This window comes from Mytilus galloprovincialis, chromosome 5 (genome assembly GCF_965363235.1).
Source record: "Mytilus galloprovincialis chromosome 5, xbMytGall1.hap1.1, whole genome shotgun sequence".
NCBI lineage: Eukaryota > Metazoa > Mollusca > Bivalvia > Mytilida > Mytilidae > Mytilus > Mytilus galloprovincialis.
This window is the reverse complement of record NC_134842.1, coordinates 39,112,168-39,133,201: the sequence shown is the minus strand read 5'-3', so window position 1 is coordinate 39,133,201 and position 21,034 is coordinate 39,112,168. Positions and strand designations below refer to the sequence as shown.

The following is a 21,034-nucleotide window of genomic DNA, read 5'->3' as shown; positions in this document are numbered from 1 at the left end:
GATATGATATAGATGATACTATTTAATGGAAAAATTAGTGTGATGCTCACTCTTTCACATTATTTGCTATCACATGACATTAATAAAAACCTTGCAATACATGCAATAATTTCAGAATTGACCAAAAAAGGCATGTTTACATACATTTACACTGTCTCATGATCATACTACATATTCTTATTTATATATTTGTGTAGATATAGATTATAGTTATTAAGTTAAAAAAAGAAGTAACTGTTAATTGATTTTTTTTGGTGTCCGTTAATATCATCATGGTTGAAATATTTAAAAGACGTATTTCAGATTTAATCATGTAAATCACTGAACTGTTTTTTTTAAATTTCAGACTACACATAAAAACCTGTACAAAGAAGTCCAAGATAATGGTTATATACTGTGTGTTCCACAGACAACATCACTCATTGAGTTGACATTTTCTGTCAAATTTATAGGTAAGTTTATGCAATTATGATTGAAACTTGATTGGGAGTAAGGCCAAAAATAAAAGTCATGTTTCCTGTCTTCCTGTCTAGCCTCAATTTTCATGTTTACCAAACCATTTGCGAGTATGGTCTCGAGGAAACGATGATAGTCCGTCAGAAGGGGACGATAAACATGATAAATGGCTGACCCGTGTTAAGAGAGAGCCATATCTCTTGCATGTTAATGACACCCTTGTAGATTTCGAAAAAGAGCAGGCTAATGCCGCTACAAGGCAGCACTCGCACCCGCAAAGTGGAAATGGATTAATATAAGTTGCAAAACTTGTTTCCCAATCCACTATAAATAAATATGTTTAAACTAAACTAAACTAAACTAAACACATTTTATGTAAATATGAATAACTAGATGTGGTATGAGTGCCAATGGAAGGACTCTCCATCCAAGTCACAAAGTGTAAAAAGTAAACAATTATAGGTCAAGTATGACCTTCAACACTGAACCCTGGCTGAAACCAAACAGAAAGCTATAATAAAGACCCTAAAGACTAGTCTAAAACAATTCAAATAGGAAAGCCAATGGTTTAATCTATATACAAAAACAAGAAAAGAAAACACCTATGGACCACACCAACAAAGGACAACAACTGAACAACAGGTTCCTGACTTCTAGGACAGGTGCATAAAAATGCCATAAGACATATTATGACATATTTGGTTAAGCACTTTTAAATCCAGTACAAACATTATGAATCACTTTATTCATGACTATAGTCCATGTTTATTATGTTTTGTAAACATATTTTTTGTTTGCCTTTCATGACCTACCCCATATTTTCACTAGTTCATTTTTTGAACATCACAGAAACATGATAAACAATACAAAGCTTCATTTCAAGCATATGAAAATTTAAGTTCAGTGCAGATCTATTGTTATGCTCTTATATTAAAACCTTTTCAATTCTTTAAGATATAAAATAAGTCTAAATGATTAAAAAGACACAGTTTAAATGTGTTGATTAATAATAAACCAATTTTGACAGTTTCATGATAAATAAACATCTTTTAAGAAGTAGTATTACTGGTCACAGATTATAAATATTTTGTTTTCTGTATGCTTTCAGCGAGTCATATATTAAAGCCATCCCCATACTTTAAAGGGTGAGTGTTTATGCACTTAATATGTCTATCAATGCACATAATTTATAACATTGTATTAAAATCATCATTCAACTTTTCCTTAATATATTGAATGTATTGATTTGTATTATTTTTAGAATACACTTGAAACAAGGCCTTATACAGTAGGCAGAAAATGGTAAAGTTATACTTGTCATGTTTTGTTCTGACAGAGAGAAGTGTTTATTAATGATAAAGCAGATAATACTGTCAAAATCTTGGAACCCCACAAGATATTTAAGGAATGACTGTAATATTTTTTCTGTCTATGAAGAAATAACATAAAAAATTTGCACACTGAATAACGTGCGTAGCAGGTTATTTAACAGTATTGTGTTGATTTCTGTAATAATAGTCTTTTTATACGACCGCAAAATTTGAAAAATTTTTCGTCATATATTGCTATCACGTTGGCGTCGTCGTCGTCGTCGTCGTCGTCGTCCGAATACTTTTAGTTTTCGCACTCTAACTTTAGTAAAAGTGAATAGAAATCTATGAAATTTTAACACAAGGTTTATGACCACAAAAGGAAGGTTGGGATTGATTTTGGGAGTTTTGGTCCCAACATTTTAGGAATTAGGGGCCAAAAAGGGCCCAAATAAGCATTTTCTTGGTTTTCGCACTATAACTTTAGTTTAAGTTAATAGAAATCTATGAAATTTTGACACAAGGTTTATGACCACAAAAGAAAGGTTGGGATTGATTTTGGGAGTTTTGGTTCCAACAGTTTAGGAATTATGGGCCAAAAAAGGGCCCAAATAAGCATTATTCTTGGTTTTCGCACAATAACTTTAGTTTAAGTAAATAGAAATCAATGAAATTTAAACACAATGTTCATGACCACAAAAGGAAGGTTGGGATTGATTTTGAGAGTTGAGGTCACAACAGTGTATGAATTAAGGGCCAAAAAGGGGCCCAAATAAGCATTATTTTTGGTTTTTGCACCATAACTTTAGTATAAGTAAATAGAAATCTATGAAATTTAAACACAAGGTTTATGACCATAAAAGGAAGGTTGGGTTTGATTTTGGGAGTTTTGGTCCTAACAGTTTAGGAATAAGGGGCCCAAAGGGTCCAAAATTGAACTTTGTGTGATTTCATCAAAAATTGAATAATTGGGGTTCTTTGATATGCCGAATCTAACTATGTATGTAGATTCTTAATTTTTGGTCCCGTTTTCAAATTGGTCTACATTAAGGTCCAAAGGGTCCAAAATTAAACTTAGTTTGATTTTAACAAAAATTGAATCCTTGGGGTTCTTTGATATGCTGAATTTAAAAATGTACTTAGATTTTTAATTATTGGCCTAGTTTTCAAGTTGGTCCAAATGGGGGTCCAAAATTAAACTTTGTTTGATTTCATCAAAAATTGAATAAATGGGTTCTTTGATATGCCAAATCTAACTGTGTATGTAGATTCTTAATTTTTGGTCCAGTTTTCAAATTGGTCTATATTAAGGTCCAAAGGGTCCAAAATTAAACGAAGTTTGATTTAAAAAAAATTAAATTCTTGGGCTTATTTGATATGCTTTATCTAAATATGTACTTTGATTTTTGATTATGGGCCCAGTTTTCAAGTTGGTCCAAATCAGGATTCCATATCAAGTATTGTGCAATAGCAAGAAATTTTCAATTGCACAGTATTGCACAATAGCAAGAAATATCTAATTGCACAATATTGTGCAATAGCAATTAATTTTCAATTGGAGTTATCTTTCTTTGTATAGAATAGTAGTTGATAATATATGTTGGAAATTTGCCAGACATGACTATGATGTCATTTTCTATTTTTATTTGCCAATAACTTTATGTAAATAACTTCATTGGAAATTTGCCAATATAAAATGCTGCTGATGAAGCTTTTTTTCCTTATCTTATCTAAAATGTTTTTAGATAATGTATGTTGGACATTTGCCAGACATGACTATGATGTCATTTTCTATTTTTATTTGCCAATAACTTTATGTAAATAACTTCATTGGAAATTTGCCAATATAAAATGTTGCTGAATAAGTTTTTTTTATTGTTTTATACAATAAACAATGTATATTCACTTTTACTACCAACCAATCTTTACCATTCAGTGATAACAAGCACTTTATTTTACATTTTAATATTTTATGATGTATTTAAAAGAGTAGTTATTGTTGCAAACTCCATTAGAAATTTGAATTGATATCAGTTTTGGAAAAAGGGAAACGGGGATGTGAAAAAAAGGGGGGGGGGGGAGTTTAAATTTTTCTCATTTCAGATTTCATAAATAAAAAGAAAATTTCTTCAAACATTTTTTTGAGAGGATTAATATTCAACAGCATAGTGAATTGCTCAAAGGCAAAAAAAAACTTTTAAGTTCATTAGACCACATTCATTCTGTGTCAGAAACCTATGCTGTGTCAACTATTTAATTTTAGATTTAAAAAGTTTGAAGAAGAAATCTTTGATTGATTTGTAAAATCTTGACATTTGTTTTGTGTAAAAAAAAAACATGTAATGTCAAAAATTTGATCACAATCCAAATTCAGAGCTGTATCACGCTTGAATGTTTTGTCCAAACTTGCCCCAACTGTTCAGGGTTCGACCTATGCGGTCGTATAAAGCTGCGCCCTGCGGAGCACCTGGTTACAAGATGAGGTTATTAGCCTCATGCTTAACCCCCACCTAGGAGGACCAGGGGTTTTTCATCTAGGTTCCCGTCCTATAGATCAGTTGCCTACCATGGCTATCGAGTTGTGATCTACCCGGTTTAGATAGAGTTTACTCTCATAGATTAGTTACCAACCAAGGTTAACGACCCTCATCTGGCCAACTATTTACCCATAGCTGGGGCAAGGTTGATGAGTGCTAGGGCATGTCCACACGCCGGTGGGCCTACACACTGCATCTCTGGGGTCCTTGCTACTCCGAGATCCTCTACAATTATGCCTAGGGTACTGGACCCTAGTTACCGTGTGCCGTCGCGTGGAGGCATTGCAGAAGTCTTGAATAGTGCAGAGGCTATGTACTGGCAGAAAGACTTACTCACTCGGCTTTCTTTTTCATCTGCAAGCAGGCTAGCCAGCGGTGATAAAAAGCCTATGGCTCTACCACACTAGACGCATGCACAATCCTGTGGTACAACCACCAGCACACATTTAACAGTATGCACCACATTTTTTATGTTATTTCGAATAGACAGAAAAAATATTACAGTTATTTCTTATAATTTAATTCTAAATTCCATTTTAAACTGTAAAAAACCACGAAAAACCTTGATGATGTCACTGTCACATGACTAAATTATGTCTATGGGCTGATAACAAAATAAAGTCAGCCAATCAGAAGACGTGTTACATCCAAAATTAAATTATATCTAATTAAACTTCTCTCTACCATAAATGTCCTGTCTAGAACTGGGTAATAAACATTGAATTTTCTAATAACTATATGAGTAAGTACTATGAATTTGCATCTGTTTCTTTCTGGAAAAAATATGATTATTTTCTATATTTCAGAGAATATTTTTTGTTGTCAAGTGACAAAATTTCAGTTCATTTAGATGAAAAAAGAAAAGAATTTGTAACAGGGGAAGGTAAGATATTTTATGATCATTAGGAAGTTATGAGGGTTCATGTCAATTGTAACATTGTGAACAAGCATGTTAACAAATTAGTTAAGTGTATATTGCTCTTACTTATGTAACAAGACTCATTTAACATGAAAAAGTTCTACATTAAGGATCTATCAATCAATCAGTATTTTGTAAATCAATCTGTCAGAAGAAATTTTTTTTGAGTAAATAGTCATGGTTGAAAACGTAATAAAACCAAGATATGTATGTTACAGGTTACGAAGGAAAACATCATATCAAAATAATCAATGAAGAACAGGGATACAGTCAGGTTAGTGTATTAATAGTGTACTTACAATCAATGTGATTCGGTTAGATTTTACAGTTGATGTTGATTTTTATACATCCGTAAAAATTAAAAATTTAATAACTTTAGTATAAGTAAATAGAAATCGATACCACAAAAGAAAGGTTGTGAGTGATTTTGGGGGTTATGGTCCTAAAGGTTTAGGAATTAGAGGCCAAAAAAAGGGGCCCAAATAATTATTTTTGTAGTTTCCAGTCAATAACTTGTATTTCAGTGTTATGTACATGTATCTCTCTTAAATTATACCACAAGTTTCCATATTACAAAAGGATGGTTATGAGGGGGTTATGGTTCAAATAAATTAGCAATTTGGGGCTAAAAAGGGTTTTTCTGGTTAAAGGACAGTTTAGACATTTTAAAAGCAGTGTAAGGGAGGTATGTCAATTCCATTTAAAGAATACTGTTATATGTTTGATTACCTCCCTTGCAATGCTTGAAAATTATGTATTAAGAAAGGATGATTGTCTTGAGATGATTAGCTGTGAATTTATTTTTAGAAGTTACTACATTGTATTAATTAAGTGACTATGTCATTTTATATCTTAATATTTAAGTCTCCCAAACAAAGTTTGGAGACTTATTGTTTTTGCTCAGTTCTTATTATGGCACCCTCAACGGAGTTGGGGTGACATATTGTTATTGTTCGATTCTTTTTGTCTTATTATTATATTTATTCTTCCACACTTTTTTGTCCATACTATTTCTCAGAATTGGCTTGAACAATATTGATGGAACTATACCATAATGTAGACCACCACATTCTATAGTGCAGTGGAGTATGGCACCATCAAGATGGCTGCCGTTGCCATAGAAACGAAAGAAATGTGAAAAAATCTAGTTTTTTGTTTTCTCGAACTGTTTGGATAGACTTTAACTCAGAATCATCATATTTTAATACAATGTAGGTGCCCACTATATACAGGTGTTGGATGATTTTGGCACTCATTGGAACTACTATGTTGCCATGGAAACTACACCAAAAATTTCAAAAATATCAAAATGCTCCAAACTTCATGAAACTTCACAGTAACGATGAGCAACATTGGAAGATGTGGCATTTGGCGTTGGAATTTCCAAAATATCTGTAGTTACCATGGAAACAATGCAAAAAGGTCAAAACTTTCAATTTTCACAGAACATTCCAGAACATCAATGTTAAATTTACTCTACAGACATTAAATGGTATATATGATTATGGAGTAAGAAAATTGCAGCGGGGGTTTGACTTTGGAATATTCAAAATGGCCGCCGTTACCATGGGAACAGCAAACTTATGAAAAACTTCAAAATGCTTTAAATTTAATGAAACTTATTACAAATGTTGCCTAGCTTATGTAGACTAAACTTTTGAGTTTCGAATTTTCAAAATGGTCGCCGTTGCCATGGAAACAGCAAAAATTTTCTGAATGGCTGCCGCTGGCCTGGCAATGGGGGAAGGGTGCCATCCGCTATTGCTTGCAATGGCAAATCTAGTTATTTTTATTATTCTTCTTTTTATGTCACCCGATCGACAATGTCGGGTGACATATTGCTTTTCTTATGTTTCTTTGTTATTATGTCACCCGATCGACAATGTCGGGTGACATATTGTTATTCCTCCGTTTCTTTGTTATTATGGCACCCTCAACGGAGTTGGGGTGACATATTGTTATTCTACGTTTCTTTTTTTTCTTATTATTATTATTATTTTTTTTCTTGCAACAAATTTTGTCCAGGTGATTTCTCGAAATCCAATGGACCAATGTTGATGGAACTCTACTATAGTAAGGACCCCCAGGTGCAGAGTTGCAGGAAGCATGGAATGGTTCAAGATGGCTACCGTTTCCATGGAAACAGAACGAATGTGAAAAAATCCAGTTTTTTGTTTTGGTGAACTGTTTGGATATGCTTTATCTCAGAATCATTATATTTTAATACAATGTAGGTGCCCACTATATACAGGTGTTGGATGATTTTGGTGATCATTGGAACTACTATGTTGCCATGGAAACTACACCAAAAATTTCAGAATTCTCAAAATGCTCCAAACTTCAGGAAACTTCACAGTAACGATGAGCAACATTGGAAGATGTGGAATTTGGCGTTGGAATTTCCAAAATATCTGTTGTTACCTTGGAAACAATGCAAAAAGGTCAAAACTTTGGATTTTCACAGAACATTCCAGAACATCAATGTTAAATTTATTCTAGAGACATTAAATGGTATATGATTATGGAGGGAATAAATTGCAGCAGGGGTTTGACTTTGGAATATTCAAAATGGCCGCCGTTACCATGGAAACAGCAAAAATATCCATAATTTCCAAATGCTTCAAACTTAATGAAACTTTGCAAAAATGTTACTAGACATCTGTAGATGCACTATTTGACTTTGGAATTTTCAAACTGGCTGCCGCTCATCTGGCAATGGGGGAAGGGTGCCATCCGTTATTGCTAGCAATTACAAATCTAGTTATGGCACCCTCAACGGAGTTGGGGTGACATATTGTTATTGTTCGTTTCTTTTTGTCTTATTAGGCCACACCAATTTGATTCCTTGTTCGACGGATCCGCCCGCACCTATTTTTTTCAAAACAGAATTTTTTTATTTTTTTTATATTCCCGCTTCCCGCATCCGGAAATGTAATCATGTCCATTTCCCGCACCGTGTTTTTTTTTGTAAACATTATAAAAAGATATCAACATTTGTTTTTAAAATCACAGTCTAACCTGTATATAACGATTTTAAACATAAAAGCACCCCAGGACACTTTGTAAATATCTGTGAGAATATTTGTTTCAGCATGAAACCTACTTATCCAAAGCGGGAGTGCTCCGATCAAGGATTTGTATCTCCGATATAAATCTATATCAGCGGAAATACCGGAGTTAAGAACAAAAAATTGGTTACTTTCCCCCTTACTTATATTCCCTATCAAAACATGTTGTTAGAATAAAGTACAAAGAACTTCTGAAGGATTTGCCTTCAACTGCACTTATATTGTATGCTGGCGAAACAAAACTATCCATAGCCTCTGCATGTTTATGCACCTGTCCTGATTGATTGAGGGGCCTGTCTTTCAGCAGTTATCGTTTGGTAATGTTGTTCATTGGTATAATTTTTCCCGTTTGGATGTACATGATATATAAATTAGATCGTTGGTTTTCCTGTTCGAATTGTGTACGCTAATAATTTTGGGTCCTAAGACTTTATAGCCTGCTGTTTGGTCTGTATCAAAGCCCTGTGTAAAAGGCCGTACTTTGACCTGTGTTTGTAATATTTATATCAGGTTGAGAACAACCCTCCCTCAGACAACATGGACAAGGGGTCATTTTACTGATGTAGAAAAGAAAATAGAAATACCAAGGATTTGTATAGTTCTTCTATACAAAACCTTTGAAAACTTAGAATTTTGTACCCAAAAAGAGGAGAGTTACATCATATTTTAAACAACATGAACAACTTTTTCTAAAAGAGTGGTCCACTTATTTTGAATAATATTAAACTGTTAAAGTAAATGTGTTAACATGGTTAAAGTCCAGGAATATTACAAAATTCTTGGACATGTTTTGACCATTTAATACCAGATAGATATATAGTTCTTTGAGAAAATATGAGCCCTTTTGTACAAACAAATATATGATAACTTATATTGATCCCTCATAAAACATGTAAAAGGGATATTTATAACATTAAGGGGTTCTCCCCAAACTGATTATGACTTGGATGGAGAGTTGTCTCATTGTCAGTCACACATACATGTCATACATAGACCAGATTTAATTATTTCTTGGTGAACAGGGAAAAAATACTTCAGAAATTAAAGAAATGTCAAAGTACAAGTGATAAATCAAGCTTTAATATTGTGAAAACCTACTATTTTATGTTTACAAAAAAAAATTATAATCGCTCGCCTCTACTTTTCAAGCTTCGCCTCAAAAATTTGCAAATTAAATATTTTTTTATTTAAATTTTCAAATCGCTCGCTCGCCCCAAATTTTGAAGTCCAAAAATCCGTAGAACAAGAAATTAAATTGGTGTGGCCTTATTTTTATATTTATTCTTCCACACTTTTTTGTCCATACTATTTCTCAGAATTGGCTTTAACAATATTGATGGAACTATACCATAATGTTGACCACCACATTCTATAGTGCAGTGAGGTATGGCATCATCAAGATGGCTGCTGTTGCCATGGAAACGAAACAAATGTGAAAAATTTCTGTTTTTTGTTTTGGTGAACTGTTTGAATATGCTTACACTCAGAATCATCACATTTTAATACAATGTAGGTGCCCACTATATACAGGTGTTGGATGATTTTTTGCACACATTGGACCTACTATGTTGCCATGGAAACTACACCAAAAATTTCCAAAATATCAAAATGCTCAAAACTGAATGAAACTTTACAGTAACGATGAGCAACATTGGAAGATGTGGAATTTGGCGTTGGAATTTCCAAAATATCTGTTGTTACCATGAAAACAATGCAAAAAGGTCAAAACTTTGAATTTTCACAGAACATTCCAGAACATCAATGTTAAATTTATTCTAGAGACATTAAATGGTATATGATGGTATATATGATTATGGAGGGAAAAAATTGCAGCGGGGGTTTGACTTTGGAATATTCAAAATGGCCGCCGTTACCATGGGAACAGCAAAATTATGAAAAACTTCAAAATGCTTTAAATTTAATGAAACTTATAATAAATTTTGCCTAGCTTATGTAGACTTAACTTTTGAGTTTCGAATTTTCAAAATGGCCGCCGTTGTAATGGAAACAGCAAAACATTTCTGAATGGCTGCCGCTGGCCTGGCAATGGGGAAAGGGTGCCATCCGCTATTGCTTGCAATGGCAAATTCCGCCACATTAAAAATGAACTTGTCCGCAGCGTTTCTCCAAAACCCCTGGTCAGATTAACTTAGGGTTTCATAGAATGTTAGACTAATATGTCTAGGTGAGCCATCGATCTTTCGTTTGTGCATTGGGGTCTATTAAGGGGTATTTTGGGGGGCAGAAAGAAGGGAGGGGTTTACTATAGAACCCTATGGGATTTTATTTTCTAAAATTTTCAAATGAATATAACTTGAAAACTGTAAGTGATAGATACATCTAGTCTTCAGAAATTATTAAAGGACAATAAAACAAATCACATGAAATATAGGGGGAGTCCATGGGGGTCATCCCCACCCCCTTCAATTTGAGAATATGCTTTTATCTTGTAACCGGTCCAGATCCCCACCCTTAAACCTCATATATTCTTGAATGGAACGATAAAACAAATCAAATGAAATTAAAGGGAAGTCCCCGGGGGTCCTCCCCACCCCGTTCAATTTGAAAATGTGCTATTATCTTGTAAACGGTCCAGATCCCCACCCCTTAACCATATATATTCTTGTAGGGGACAATAAAACAAATGAAATGAAATAAAAGGGAAGTCCCTAGGGGGTCACCCCACCCCCTCTTGTTTGAAAACTTGTAAACGGTCAACATCCCCACCCCTAAACCATATATATTCTTGTATGGGACAATAAAACTAATCAAATGAAATTAAATGGAAGTTCCTTGGGGTCACCCCACCCTGTTCAATTTAAGAATGTACTATTATCTTGTAAACGGTCCAGATCCCCACCCCTAAACCATATGTATTCTTGTAGGGGACAATAAAACAAATGAAAATGAAATAAAAGGGAAGTCCTGAGGGGGTCACCCCACCCCCTCTTGTTTGAAAACTTGTAAACGGTCAACATCCCCACCCCTAAACCATATATATTCTTGTATGGGATAACAAGGCTAATTAAATGAAATTAAAGGGAAGTTCCTGGGGGTCCCCCCCACCCTGTTTGATTTGAGAATATGCTATTATCTTGTAAACGGTCCAGATCCCCACCCCTAAACCATATATATTATTGTAGGGGACAATAAAACAAATGAAATGATATAAAAGGGAAGTCCCGAGGGGGTCACCCCACCCCCTCTTGTTTGAAAACTTGTAAACGGTCAACATCCCCACCCCTAAACCATATATATTCTTGTATGGACAATAAAACAAATCAAATGAAATGTAGGTAAAGTCCCTGGGGGTCATCACCACCCCCTCCTGTTTGAATACTTGTAAATGGTGGAGATCCCCACTCGTAAGCCATATATATTCTTGTATGGGACAAAAAATCAAATCAAATGAACATGGGACCATTTGAATGGCGAGTTATGGGAGCTTTGTTTGGGAGACTTCGTAACAGCATCCTGTTACAATTACTTCTTGTTTATGATGTATTTAAACATGTTAAACGAGTAGTTATTCTTGCAAACTTCATTACAAATTTGAATTGAGATTATTTTTGGAATAAGGGAAAGGGGAGGTAAAAAAAAGGAGGTGTACAATTTTTCTCATTTCAGATTTCAGAAGTTTAAAAAAAAATTTCTTCAAATATTTTTTTTTGAGGGGATTATTATTCAACAGCAAAGTGTATTGCTCAAAAGCAAAAGAAAAAAATTTAAGCTGATTCGACCACATTCATTCTGTGTCAGAAACATGTGCTGTGTCAACTATTTAATCACAATCCAAATTCAGAGCTGTATCAAGCTTGAATGTTGTGTCCATACTTGCCCCATCTGTTCAGGGTTGACCTCAGCAGTTGTTTAAAGCTGCACTCTGCCGAGCATCCAGTTCAAAGTTAAATTGAATAACTTTTGATGAAAAAATTTTTGTTATAAAGCTCACAAGTGTCATTCAATTTACTCAAAATCAACAAAGATAATCATGGATTATTATCTGGAAATTTATTAAAACTGCTAATTTTACTTGAAATCTTTGTACTTTAAAAGTATAATTATTCATAAAGAAAATTTTGTTTATACTATGACCGTAGGAAATGGGAACATTAAGTGTTACCCTTGAATGTTTGTGCCATTTTCATTTCTGCTCTCTAACAAGTTTACGGCATGCAAATTTTTGAAAATTTATACACGATGCTAAAAACAAAAACTTGCAAGCAGGGTTCAATCTAGGGTAGTAAATCATTTACAATTTTAGAATTATACCGCTTTATAACTTGGAAAATTGCAAATTTGTTTGTTTCCACACTTATTTAAGTTTTACTTATCCTCAATGCTTAAACCTCAAAAACTTTGACCTTTTTATAGTTACACTCCTTTTTAGATTGGAAATCTGCAATTTTTTTTGCGCACTCTAACTGAAGTTTTCAAAATCTCAATTTTATTAAACTCATTCATAAAATTGAGAATGAAAATGGGGAATGTGCCAAAGAGACAACAACCCGACCATAGAGCAGACAACAGCAGAAGGTCACCAACAGGTCTTCAATGCAACGAGAAATTCTCGCACCCGGAGGCGTCCTTCAGCTGGCCCCTAAACAAATATATACTGGTTCAGTGATAATGAACACCTTACTAAACTCCAAATTGTACACAAGAAACTAAAAGTTAAAATAATACAAGACTAACAAAGGCCAGAGGCTCCTGACTTGGGACAGATGCAAAAATGTGGCGGGGTTAAACATGTTTGTGAGATCTCAACCCTCCCCCTATACCTCTAGTCAATGCAGAAAGGTAAACACAATACTAAAAATCAAACCTTGCAGACAGAGTTATAATTTTGGGCAGCAAGTCACTTCCCTTTCTAGAGTTATGCCCTTTAATAAATTGGAAAATACCTTTTTTGTTTCAATTTCCAGACTTCAGATTAACTTTGCCTCTCTCAAATGTTATGCACCTCATATACAATGCTTTCAACCACAAAAGGCAGACAGAGTTCAGAGTTCAAATTTTGGTAGTAAGTAATTTTCCTTTTTAAAGTTATGCACCTTTTTAGCTTGGAAAATTGTATAGGTTGAGCAGGCGGAATTCATGTCCTGGGACACTTTTTTCTTGTGTGTTTTATTGCTGACCTAAACTATGAATGTAAACAAATCCAGGAGAAAAAAATCTATTTACTATTTATTGAATGTTTTTTTTAGGATTACAAACCATTCAGAATTCTAGTTATAGATAAACCATTTGATTCAATGTACAGGGTATGTATAGTATTGATTAGTTATGCATACCGGTATAAATATTATTAAGGATTTGAACTTAAGGTATTGTTAAATCTTTAATAGCTGTTAAATTCCAATTGACATTACTAGTACAGAGAAAATCTATTTACCATTGTGTATTTTTTTTGTATTACATTGGTTACAATTAATTACATTGATTCCCCAGTTAAATAAAAACAGTTAATTTCACACGTGAAATAAACGTGGTTATTTCACTCTCTGTCGTCATACAACAATAGGCATTGTCAACACGTCCATAATGGTGGATCAAAACAAATTGTGAATGCGTAGAAAAAAGATATAATTCCTTACATATTTTACATTAATTTCTTTAAAAAAGTCATTTGCCAATGTAATAAAAAGGAATAACTAATCGAAGAATTCAAATAGAGAAAAATATTCAACGAGAGACCGAACAACAAAGTAATTCATGAATGCGCATGAAAATATGACAATAGCTTGCATGATAGCAGTCATTGAATTTATGTTTTGAAATTTCTTTTGATGACTAATGCCACATATTTGTTGCAGTTAGATGTCTCCAAGTATCTTTTTTTAAAGTATATATGAGTGTTTTGTAGCAAACAAAACATTTTGTAATGAAATCTTGGTACTTTTTCTAGACATCCAATAACCAGAAACGAAATAGTATTGAAATATCCCCACAGAAGATAACTTTTGCAGAGTGAGTGTGCTTTTTTATTAACACGAACAAATTATTTGACATCGAATTGTTTTCACTAAAATGATAGATCAAACTAGGATGAAAATTAGGAAAAATGGTTAAAGTTCTGTAATAGGTACTTTACTAAGCAAATTTTCAATATTCTTTGCCATTTACACTATGTACACTAAGACTGATATTCTTTGCCATTTACACTATGTACACTAAGACTGATATTCTTTGCCATTTACACTATGTACACTAAGACTGATATTCTTTGCCATTTACACTATGTACATTAAGACTGATACTCTTCGCCATTTACACTATGTACACTAAGACTGATATTCTTTGCCATTTACACTATGTACACTAAGACTGATATTCTTTGCCATTTACACTATGTACACTAAGACTGATACTCTTCTTTGCCATTTACACTATGTACACTAAGACTGATATTCTTTGCCATTTACACTATGTACACTAAGACTGATACTCTTCGCCATTTACACTATGTACACTAAGACTGATACTCTTCGCCATTTACACTATGTACACTAAGACTGATATTCTTCGCCATTTACACTATGTACACTAAGACTGATATTCTTCATGTACACTAAGACTGATATTCTTTGCCATTTACACTATGTACACTAAGACTGATATTCTTTGCCATTTACACTATGTACACTAAGACTGATACTCTTCGCCATTTACACTATGTACACTAAGACTGATATTCACTAAGACTGATACTCTTCGCCATTTACACTATGTACACTAAGACTGATATTCTTCGCCATTTACACTATGTACACTAAGACTGATATTCTTCGCCATTTACACTATGTACACTAAGACTGATATTCTTTGCCATTTACACTATGTACACTAAGACTGATACTCTTTGCCATTTACACTATGTACACTAAGACTGATATTCTTTGCCATTTACACTATGTACACTAAGACTGATATTCTTTGCCATTTACACTATGTACACTAAGACTGATATTCTTTGCCATTTACACTATGTACACTAATACTGATACTCTTTGCCATTTACACTATGTACACTAAGACTGATATTCTTCATGTACACTAAGACTGATATTCTTTGCCATTTACACTATGTACACTAAGACTGATATTCTTTGCCATTTACACTATGTACACTAAGACTGATATTCTTCGCCATTTACACTATGTACACTAAGACTGATATTCTTTGCCATTTACACTATGTACACTAATACTGATACTCTTTGCCATTTACACTATGTACACTAAGACTGATATTCTTCATGTACACTAAGACTGATATTCTTTGCCATTTACACTATGTACACTAAGACTGATATTCTTCGCCATTTACACTATGTACACTAAGACTGATATTCTTCGCCATTTACACTATGTACACTAAGACTGATATTCTTTGCCATTTACACTATGTACACTAATACTGATACTCTTTGCCATTTACACTATGTACACTAAGACTGATATTCTTCATGTACACTAAGACTGATATTCTTTGCCATTTACACTATGTACACTAAGACTGTTGACAGCTGGAAAACATACTTGTTTATTTTCTTTTGATTCATCTTCTGACATCAGAGTCAGACATCTCTTAAACTGAGTTTTACTGTGTGTATTGTTGTGCGTTTGTTTTTTCTACATTGGCTAGAGGTATAGGGGAGGGTTGAGATCTCAAAAAAACACTTTTAACCCCGCCACAATTTTGTGCCTGTCCCAAGTCAGGCCTTTCTTAGTCTTGTATAAAAATTAATTTTAGTTTCTTGTGTATAATTCAGAGTTTAGTATGACATTCATTATCACTGAACTAGTATACATATTTGTTTAGGGGCCAGCTGAAGGACGCCTCCAGGTGCGGGAGTTTCTCTCTTCATTGAAGACCCATTGGTGGCCTTCAGCTGTTGTCTGCTCTATGGTCGGGTTGTTACTGCTTTGACATATTCCCCATTTCCATTCTCAATTTTATTAAGTTTATAAATAAAGATGAATTTTCTTTCCACAGCTTATTTTTTAATTGTTTGTAAACAAATTATCTGTTCCATTTTTCATGAAAATGTAGTAGTGAAGCAATTGCATATGTTCCATATTTCAGATGTAAAGAGTTCTTGCAATCGTTTGGTGAATATAAAATGGTGAGTTTTTCTATTAGTTACTATAAAATGTTTAAGTAATGAAGTATGTATTTACTGTAAATTAAGAAATTATTACTAGGATTTTATTTATGTAAATAATGTGATATATTTTGTAATAATGTGACTGAATGAGTATCTCAATATACAATCACATTCCAAAATTGTAAGCATACATCTCTATGCCGATTTTTTGAAATCGCATTAATAAATCTCACATTTATGTTCAAAATCACAATTATAAATGCACACAATAATTTTCTGAATTTAAAGTTATCAATTAGTTACAGTATATGTTAGTCATGCTAGTAGTAATTCTATCAGAATGTCGAAGTAACTCTTTGTTGACTTTAATAAATTATTAGTATACTATGAGGTGTGCTGTCCAATAAAGGGACCAAATAAGAGACATTTGGTCATATTATATTTATGTTTGTTTGTTTGTTTGTTTGTTTGTTTGTGGTCAAAAGTAAATTAAGGGCATTATGTTTTTCCGTCTGTCCAACTTCAGGTTAAAGTTTTTGGTCAAGGTAGTTTTTGATGAAGTTGAAGTCCAATCAACTTGTAAATCAGTATGCATGTTCCTAATGATATTATCTTTCTTATTTTAAATACCAAATTAGAGTTCTGTCTTCAATTTCATGTTCTACTGAACATAGAAAATGAAAGTGCCAGTGCATGTGGGGCATCCGTGTACTATAAACTTATTCTTGTTTTTAATGTTTTGCTGTGAAAAAAACCCATATATATCTTCTAGTAAGTAATTCAATGATACAAATTTTATAAAAAAAAATTTTAATATACAAATAAAAGATTTTGCATTGTGCTTTAGTTATGATGGAAACACAGAAATTGACAATTTTTTGTGACCATTTAATATTTGAAATATGCACACAAGCATTTCCTATTTTATCCATGTAAATATTGTCACCAGAATGCATTCATTGTCTATATACTATACTTTATATTACAGGTTTTACGACATTTGGAAGATAGTGTCAATCAATTCAATACAAGTTACATGGTTTTAGAAGATTATTTAGACGATGCTTTGGAAAAACTTCAATCGATAGCTACTAATGCTACTGAGGTTAGCATTTGCATAAATGAATGTATTAAATTTGCATTATTTTTATTTCCTGTATTTTTTTTTATAAATATAAAAAAGAAGATGTGGTATGATTGCCACAATGAGACCAAATGACATAGATCAAAGCTAGTTTTGGCAGACCATTTGTTGGCAATAATGCTATGAGAATATAAATGTCATCTTTAATTTGGAGCTTTGATGATCTCCAATTTTAATTTCTAAATCTATTATAATAGAGTTTTATTTTTGCATTATATTTGTCCCTTATATTAAATTTCCTTAAAAGTAAATTTAACATGAGGGACAATTTTCTGGCATATTTATGTGAACTGCAAAACAAGCAACAAGAATTGTCTCAAAAATAGGTTTAATAGATTTCATAGGTTACATGGTTTATGAGAGACAATAGTCAGCAAAACAAGAAATAAGATATGAAAAAGTTTTAAAATGGGGACCTAAACAGATAATTATAAAGAGGTTCATCATTTCATGAATATTTGTTGCAATAAATCACTATTGGATCAAGAAAAACACAATTTATTCCCCAACCAAGTTTTTTATAAGACTGCAAAAAAAAATTTTTGCGATCACACATTGGTATTACGTCGTTGTCCCAAGACATTTGGTTTTTGCACGATAACTTTAGTATAAGTAAAAAGAAATCTATGAAATTTAGACACATGGTTTTATGACCACAGAAAGAAAGTAGGGATTGATTTTGGGAGATTTGGTCTTAACAGTTCAGGAATTAGAAGCCAAACAAGGGCCCAGATAAGCATTTTTCTTGGTTTTCCCACAAGAACTTTAGTATAAGGGAATAGAAATCTATGAAATTTAAACACAAGGATTATGACCACAAAAAGAAGGTTGGGATTGATTTTGGGAGTTTTGGTCCCAACAGTTTAGGAATAAGGGGCCAAAAGTGTCCAAAATATAACTTTTTGCATAGTTTGTTCTTTTGTTGTACTGTTATACCACAGTATATTTGAATAGATCCTAATATTATTTATTTCAGAAATGTTTCAAATGTAGCAAACACAAACTTTGGCAAGACATGTCATTTAGAGACGACCTTAGTTCCTGTATAGAAAGGTAAACATATAAAATATGATTAAAATAAAATGTGTGCATTCATTCCAGAGACAGCAACCCAATGACACAATAATTAAAAGACATATGTATGTCAAAATACAGTCCTCAATAGTAGACAATTTATATGTTTCAGTGTTGAGAGTTTCATTGAACTAGTACACATAGGCCAGCTGAAGCCTGCCTCTGGGTGTGGGATTTTCTCACTGTGTTGAAGACCCATTGGCAGCATTCAGCTGTTTTCTGCTCTTGTCTCTTTGACACATTCCTCATTTTCATTCTTAATTTTAAGTAAAATACAATATTCCAAGCTCTATTTTTAAAAATTGATAATTGAAAAGAATTTATCCTGCAATTAGCCATCTTTCATACAAATAGCAGGTAGTCAAATAAATTTTTGCTTTATTTGTACTTGTACAAGTAAAGCCTCCTGTTACCCCACTTCAATGTTGAGCAAGTGGAAACATCAATATTTCTGTTTCCTAACCAGTTCATTTTGGGGTCCTCTTCGCAGTCCATGACTATGTTGATTTCTTTGAGAAATTAGAGACAATGAATTTTAACAACTTAAGTTTCAAGTATGTGGAGTAATTTCAAGATAAAAACAATATATGTACATTGTCGGAATATATGGAATTTATTTGTACCCACTACGAGTCTCAGAGCCTTGCTTTTCGTCCTGTTTTAAAGCTCATACAAATAAATTTTATATTTTCCGACAACATACATAATATATTGTATATGTATTTGTATTAGGCAATTGAATTTGATCAAAATTGCATTAATTCCCATTTACCAGAAGATAATCATAAATGAAAAATAACAATATTTCAAATGTGTTTTATGTTTGTAAAGTTATGTTCAGGTGTCTCTAATATATGTTTATGATGGATTTCTATTTATTTTCCCAGTTATATAATGGGAAATGTTCACCAGACTATTTTCAAAGTGCTTCACAAGAAATTTGCTACAGATGACGAGAAATTATTAAAGAAATGTAAACAATTACAAGACGTGAAAGTTGAACAGCTTGGTGTGCCTCCAGAATTCTCCTGTCCTCTACCTTTAGCAGTAAGTCAATATAACAGCTTGGTGTATCACCAGAATTCTCCTGTCCTCTGCCTTTAGCGGTAAGTCATTAGAACAGCTTGGTGTATCACCAGAATTCTCCTGTCCTCTACCTTTAGCGGTAAGTCAATATAACAGCTTGGTGTACCACCAGAATTCTCCTGTCCTCTACCTTTAGCGGTAAGTCAATAAAACAGCTTGGTGTATCACCAGAATTCTCCTGTCCTCTACCTTTAGCGGTAAGTCAATATAACAGCTTGGTGTATCACCAGAATTCTCCTGTCCTCTGCTTTTAGCGGTAAGTCAATATAACAGCTTGATGTACCATCAGAATTCTCCTGTCCTCCACCTTTAGAGGTAAGTCAATAAAACAGCTTGGTGTATCACCAGAATTCTCCTGTCCTCTACCTTTAGCGGTAAGTCAATAGAACAGCTTGGTGTATCACCAGAATTCTCCTGTCCTCTACCTTTAGCTGTAAGTCAATATAACAGCTTGGTGTATCACCAGAATTCTCCTGTCCTCTGCCTTTAGCGGTAAGTCAATATAACAGCTTGGTGTACCATCAGAATTCTCCTGTCCTCCACCTTTAGCGGTAAGTCAATAGAACAGCTTGGTGTATCACCAGAATTCTCCTGTCCTTTACCTTTAGCGGTAAGTCAATATAACAGCTTGGTGTATCACCAGAATTCTCCTGTCCTCTGATAAGTCAATATAACAGGTATTTATCTCCACTGTAATATCCTTTAATAGTGCAAGAAAAACCATCTGCTGAAATAGTCTCTGCTGTAATATACTTCACTGTAATACATTCAACTGTAATGTAATGGTCTCCACTGTAAAACCCTCCACTGTGATAACATCTACTGTAATATTTTTTCCCTTCACTGTAATATCCTCAACTTTGATATCCCTCACTTATATTCTTCACTGTAATTACCTCCATAGAAATACCCTTCTTTGTCATACCTTCCACCTCCGTATCCTCAACTATGATACCCTCCACTGTAATATCCTTCATAGTAATACCCTCCAATGTAATATCTTTCATAGTAATACCCTCCTCCACTGTAATATCCTTCATATTAATAACCCCCACTGTTATAGTTTCCTCTACAATACCCTTCTTTGTAATACCCTCTACTGTAAAACCCTTCACTGAAATACCTTTCTCTGTATTATCATACACTGTAATACCCTTCACTGTACTATCTTCCACTGTAATAATCTTTACTGTAGTACCCTTCACTCTAATACATTCCACTGTAAAAGCTTCTGACAAAATACCCTTCACAGTAATGCGCTCCACTATTATACCCTCCACTTACCCTTCACTGTTATACCCTCAACACTCCCTTCACTGTAATACCCTC

At 33.5% G+C, this 21,034-nt stretch overlaps 1 protein-coding gene across 1 annotated transcript in view; it reads left to right on the top strand.

Moving 5' to 3' along the window:
* LOC143075792 (ankyrin repeat domain-containing protein 27-like) overlaps positions 1-21,034 on the top strand; it is a 35,377-nt gene that overhangs the window by 1,276 nt on the left and 13,067 nt on the right. The window contains exons 2-11 of the mRNA XM_076251356.1: positions 347-452; positions 1,565-1,601; positions 5,110-5,186; positions 5,441-5,496; positions 13,498-13,554; positions 14,199-14,260; positions 16,380-16,419; positions 17,390-17,506; positions 18,522-18,598; positions 19,507-19,666. Coding sequence (XP_076107471.1) covers positions 347-452; positions 1,565-1,601; positions 5,110-5,186; positions 5,441-5,496; positions 13,498-13,554; positions 14,199-14,260; positions 16,380-16,419; positions 17,390-17,506; positions 18,522-18,598; positions 19,507-19,666 — 789 coding nt within the window. The remainder of the gene's footprint in view (positions 1-346; positions 453-1,564; positions 1,602-5,109; positions 5,187-5,440; positions 5,497-13,497; positions 13,555-14,198; positions 14,261-16,379; positions 16,420-17,389; positions 17,507-18,521; positions 18,599-19,506; positions 19,667-21,034) is intronic.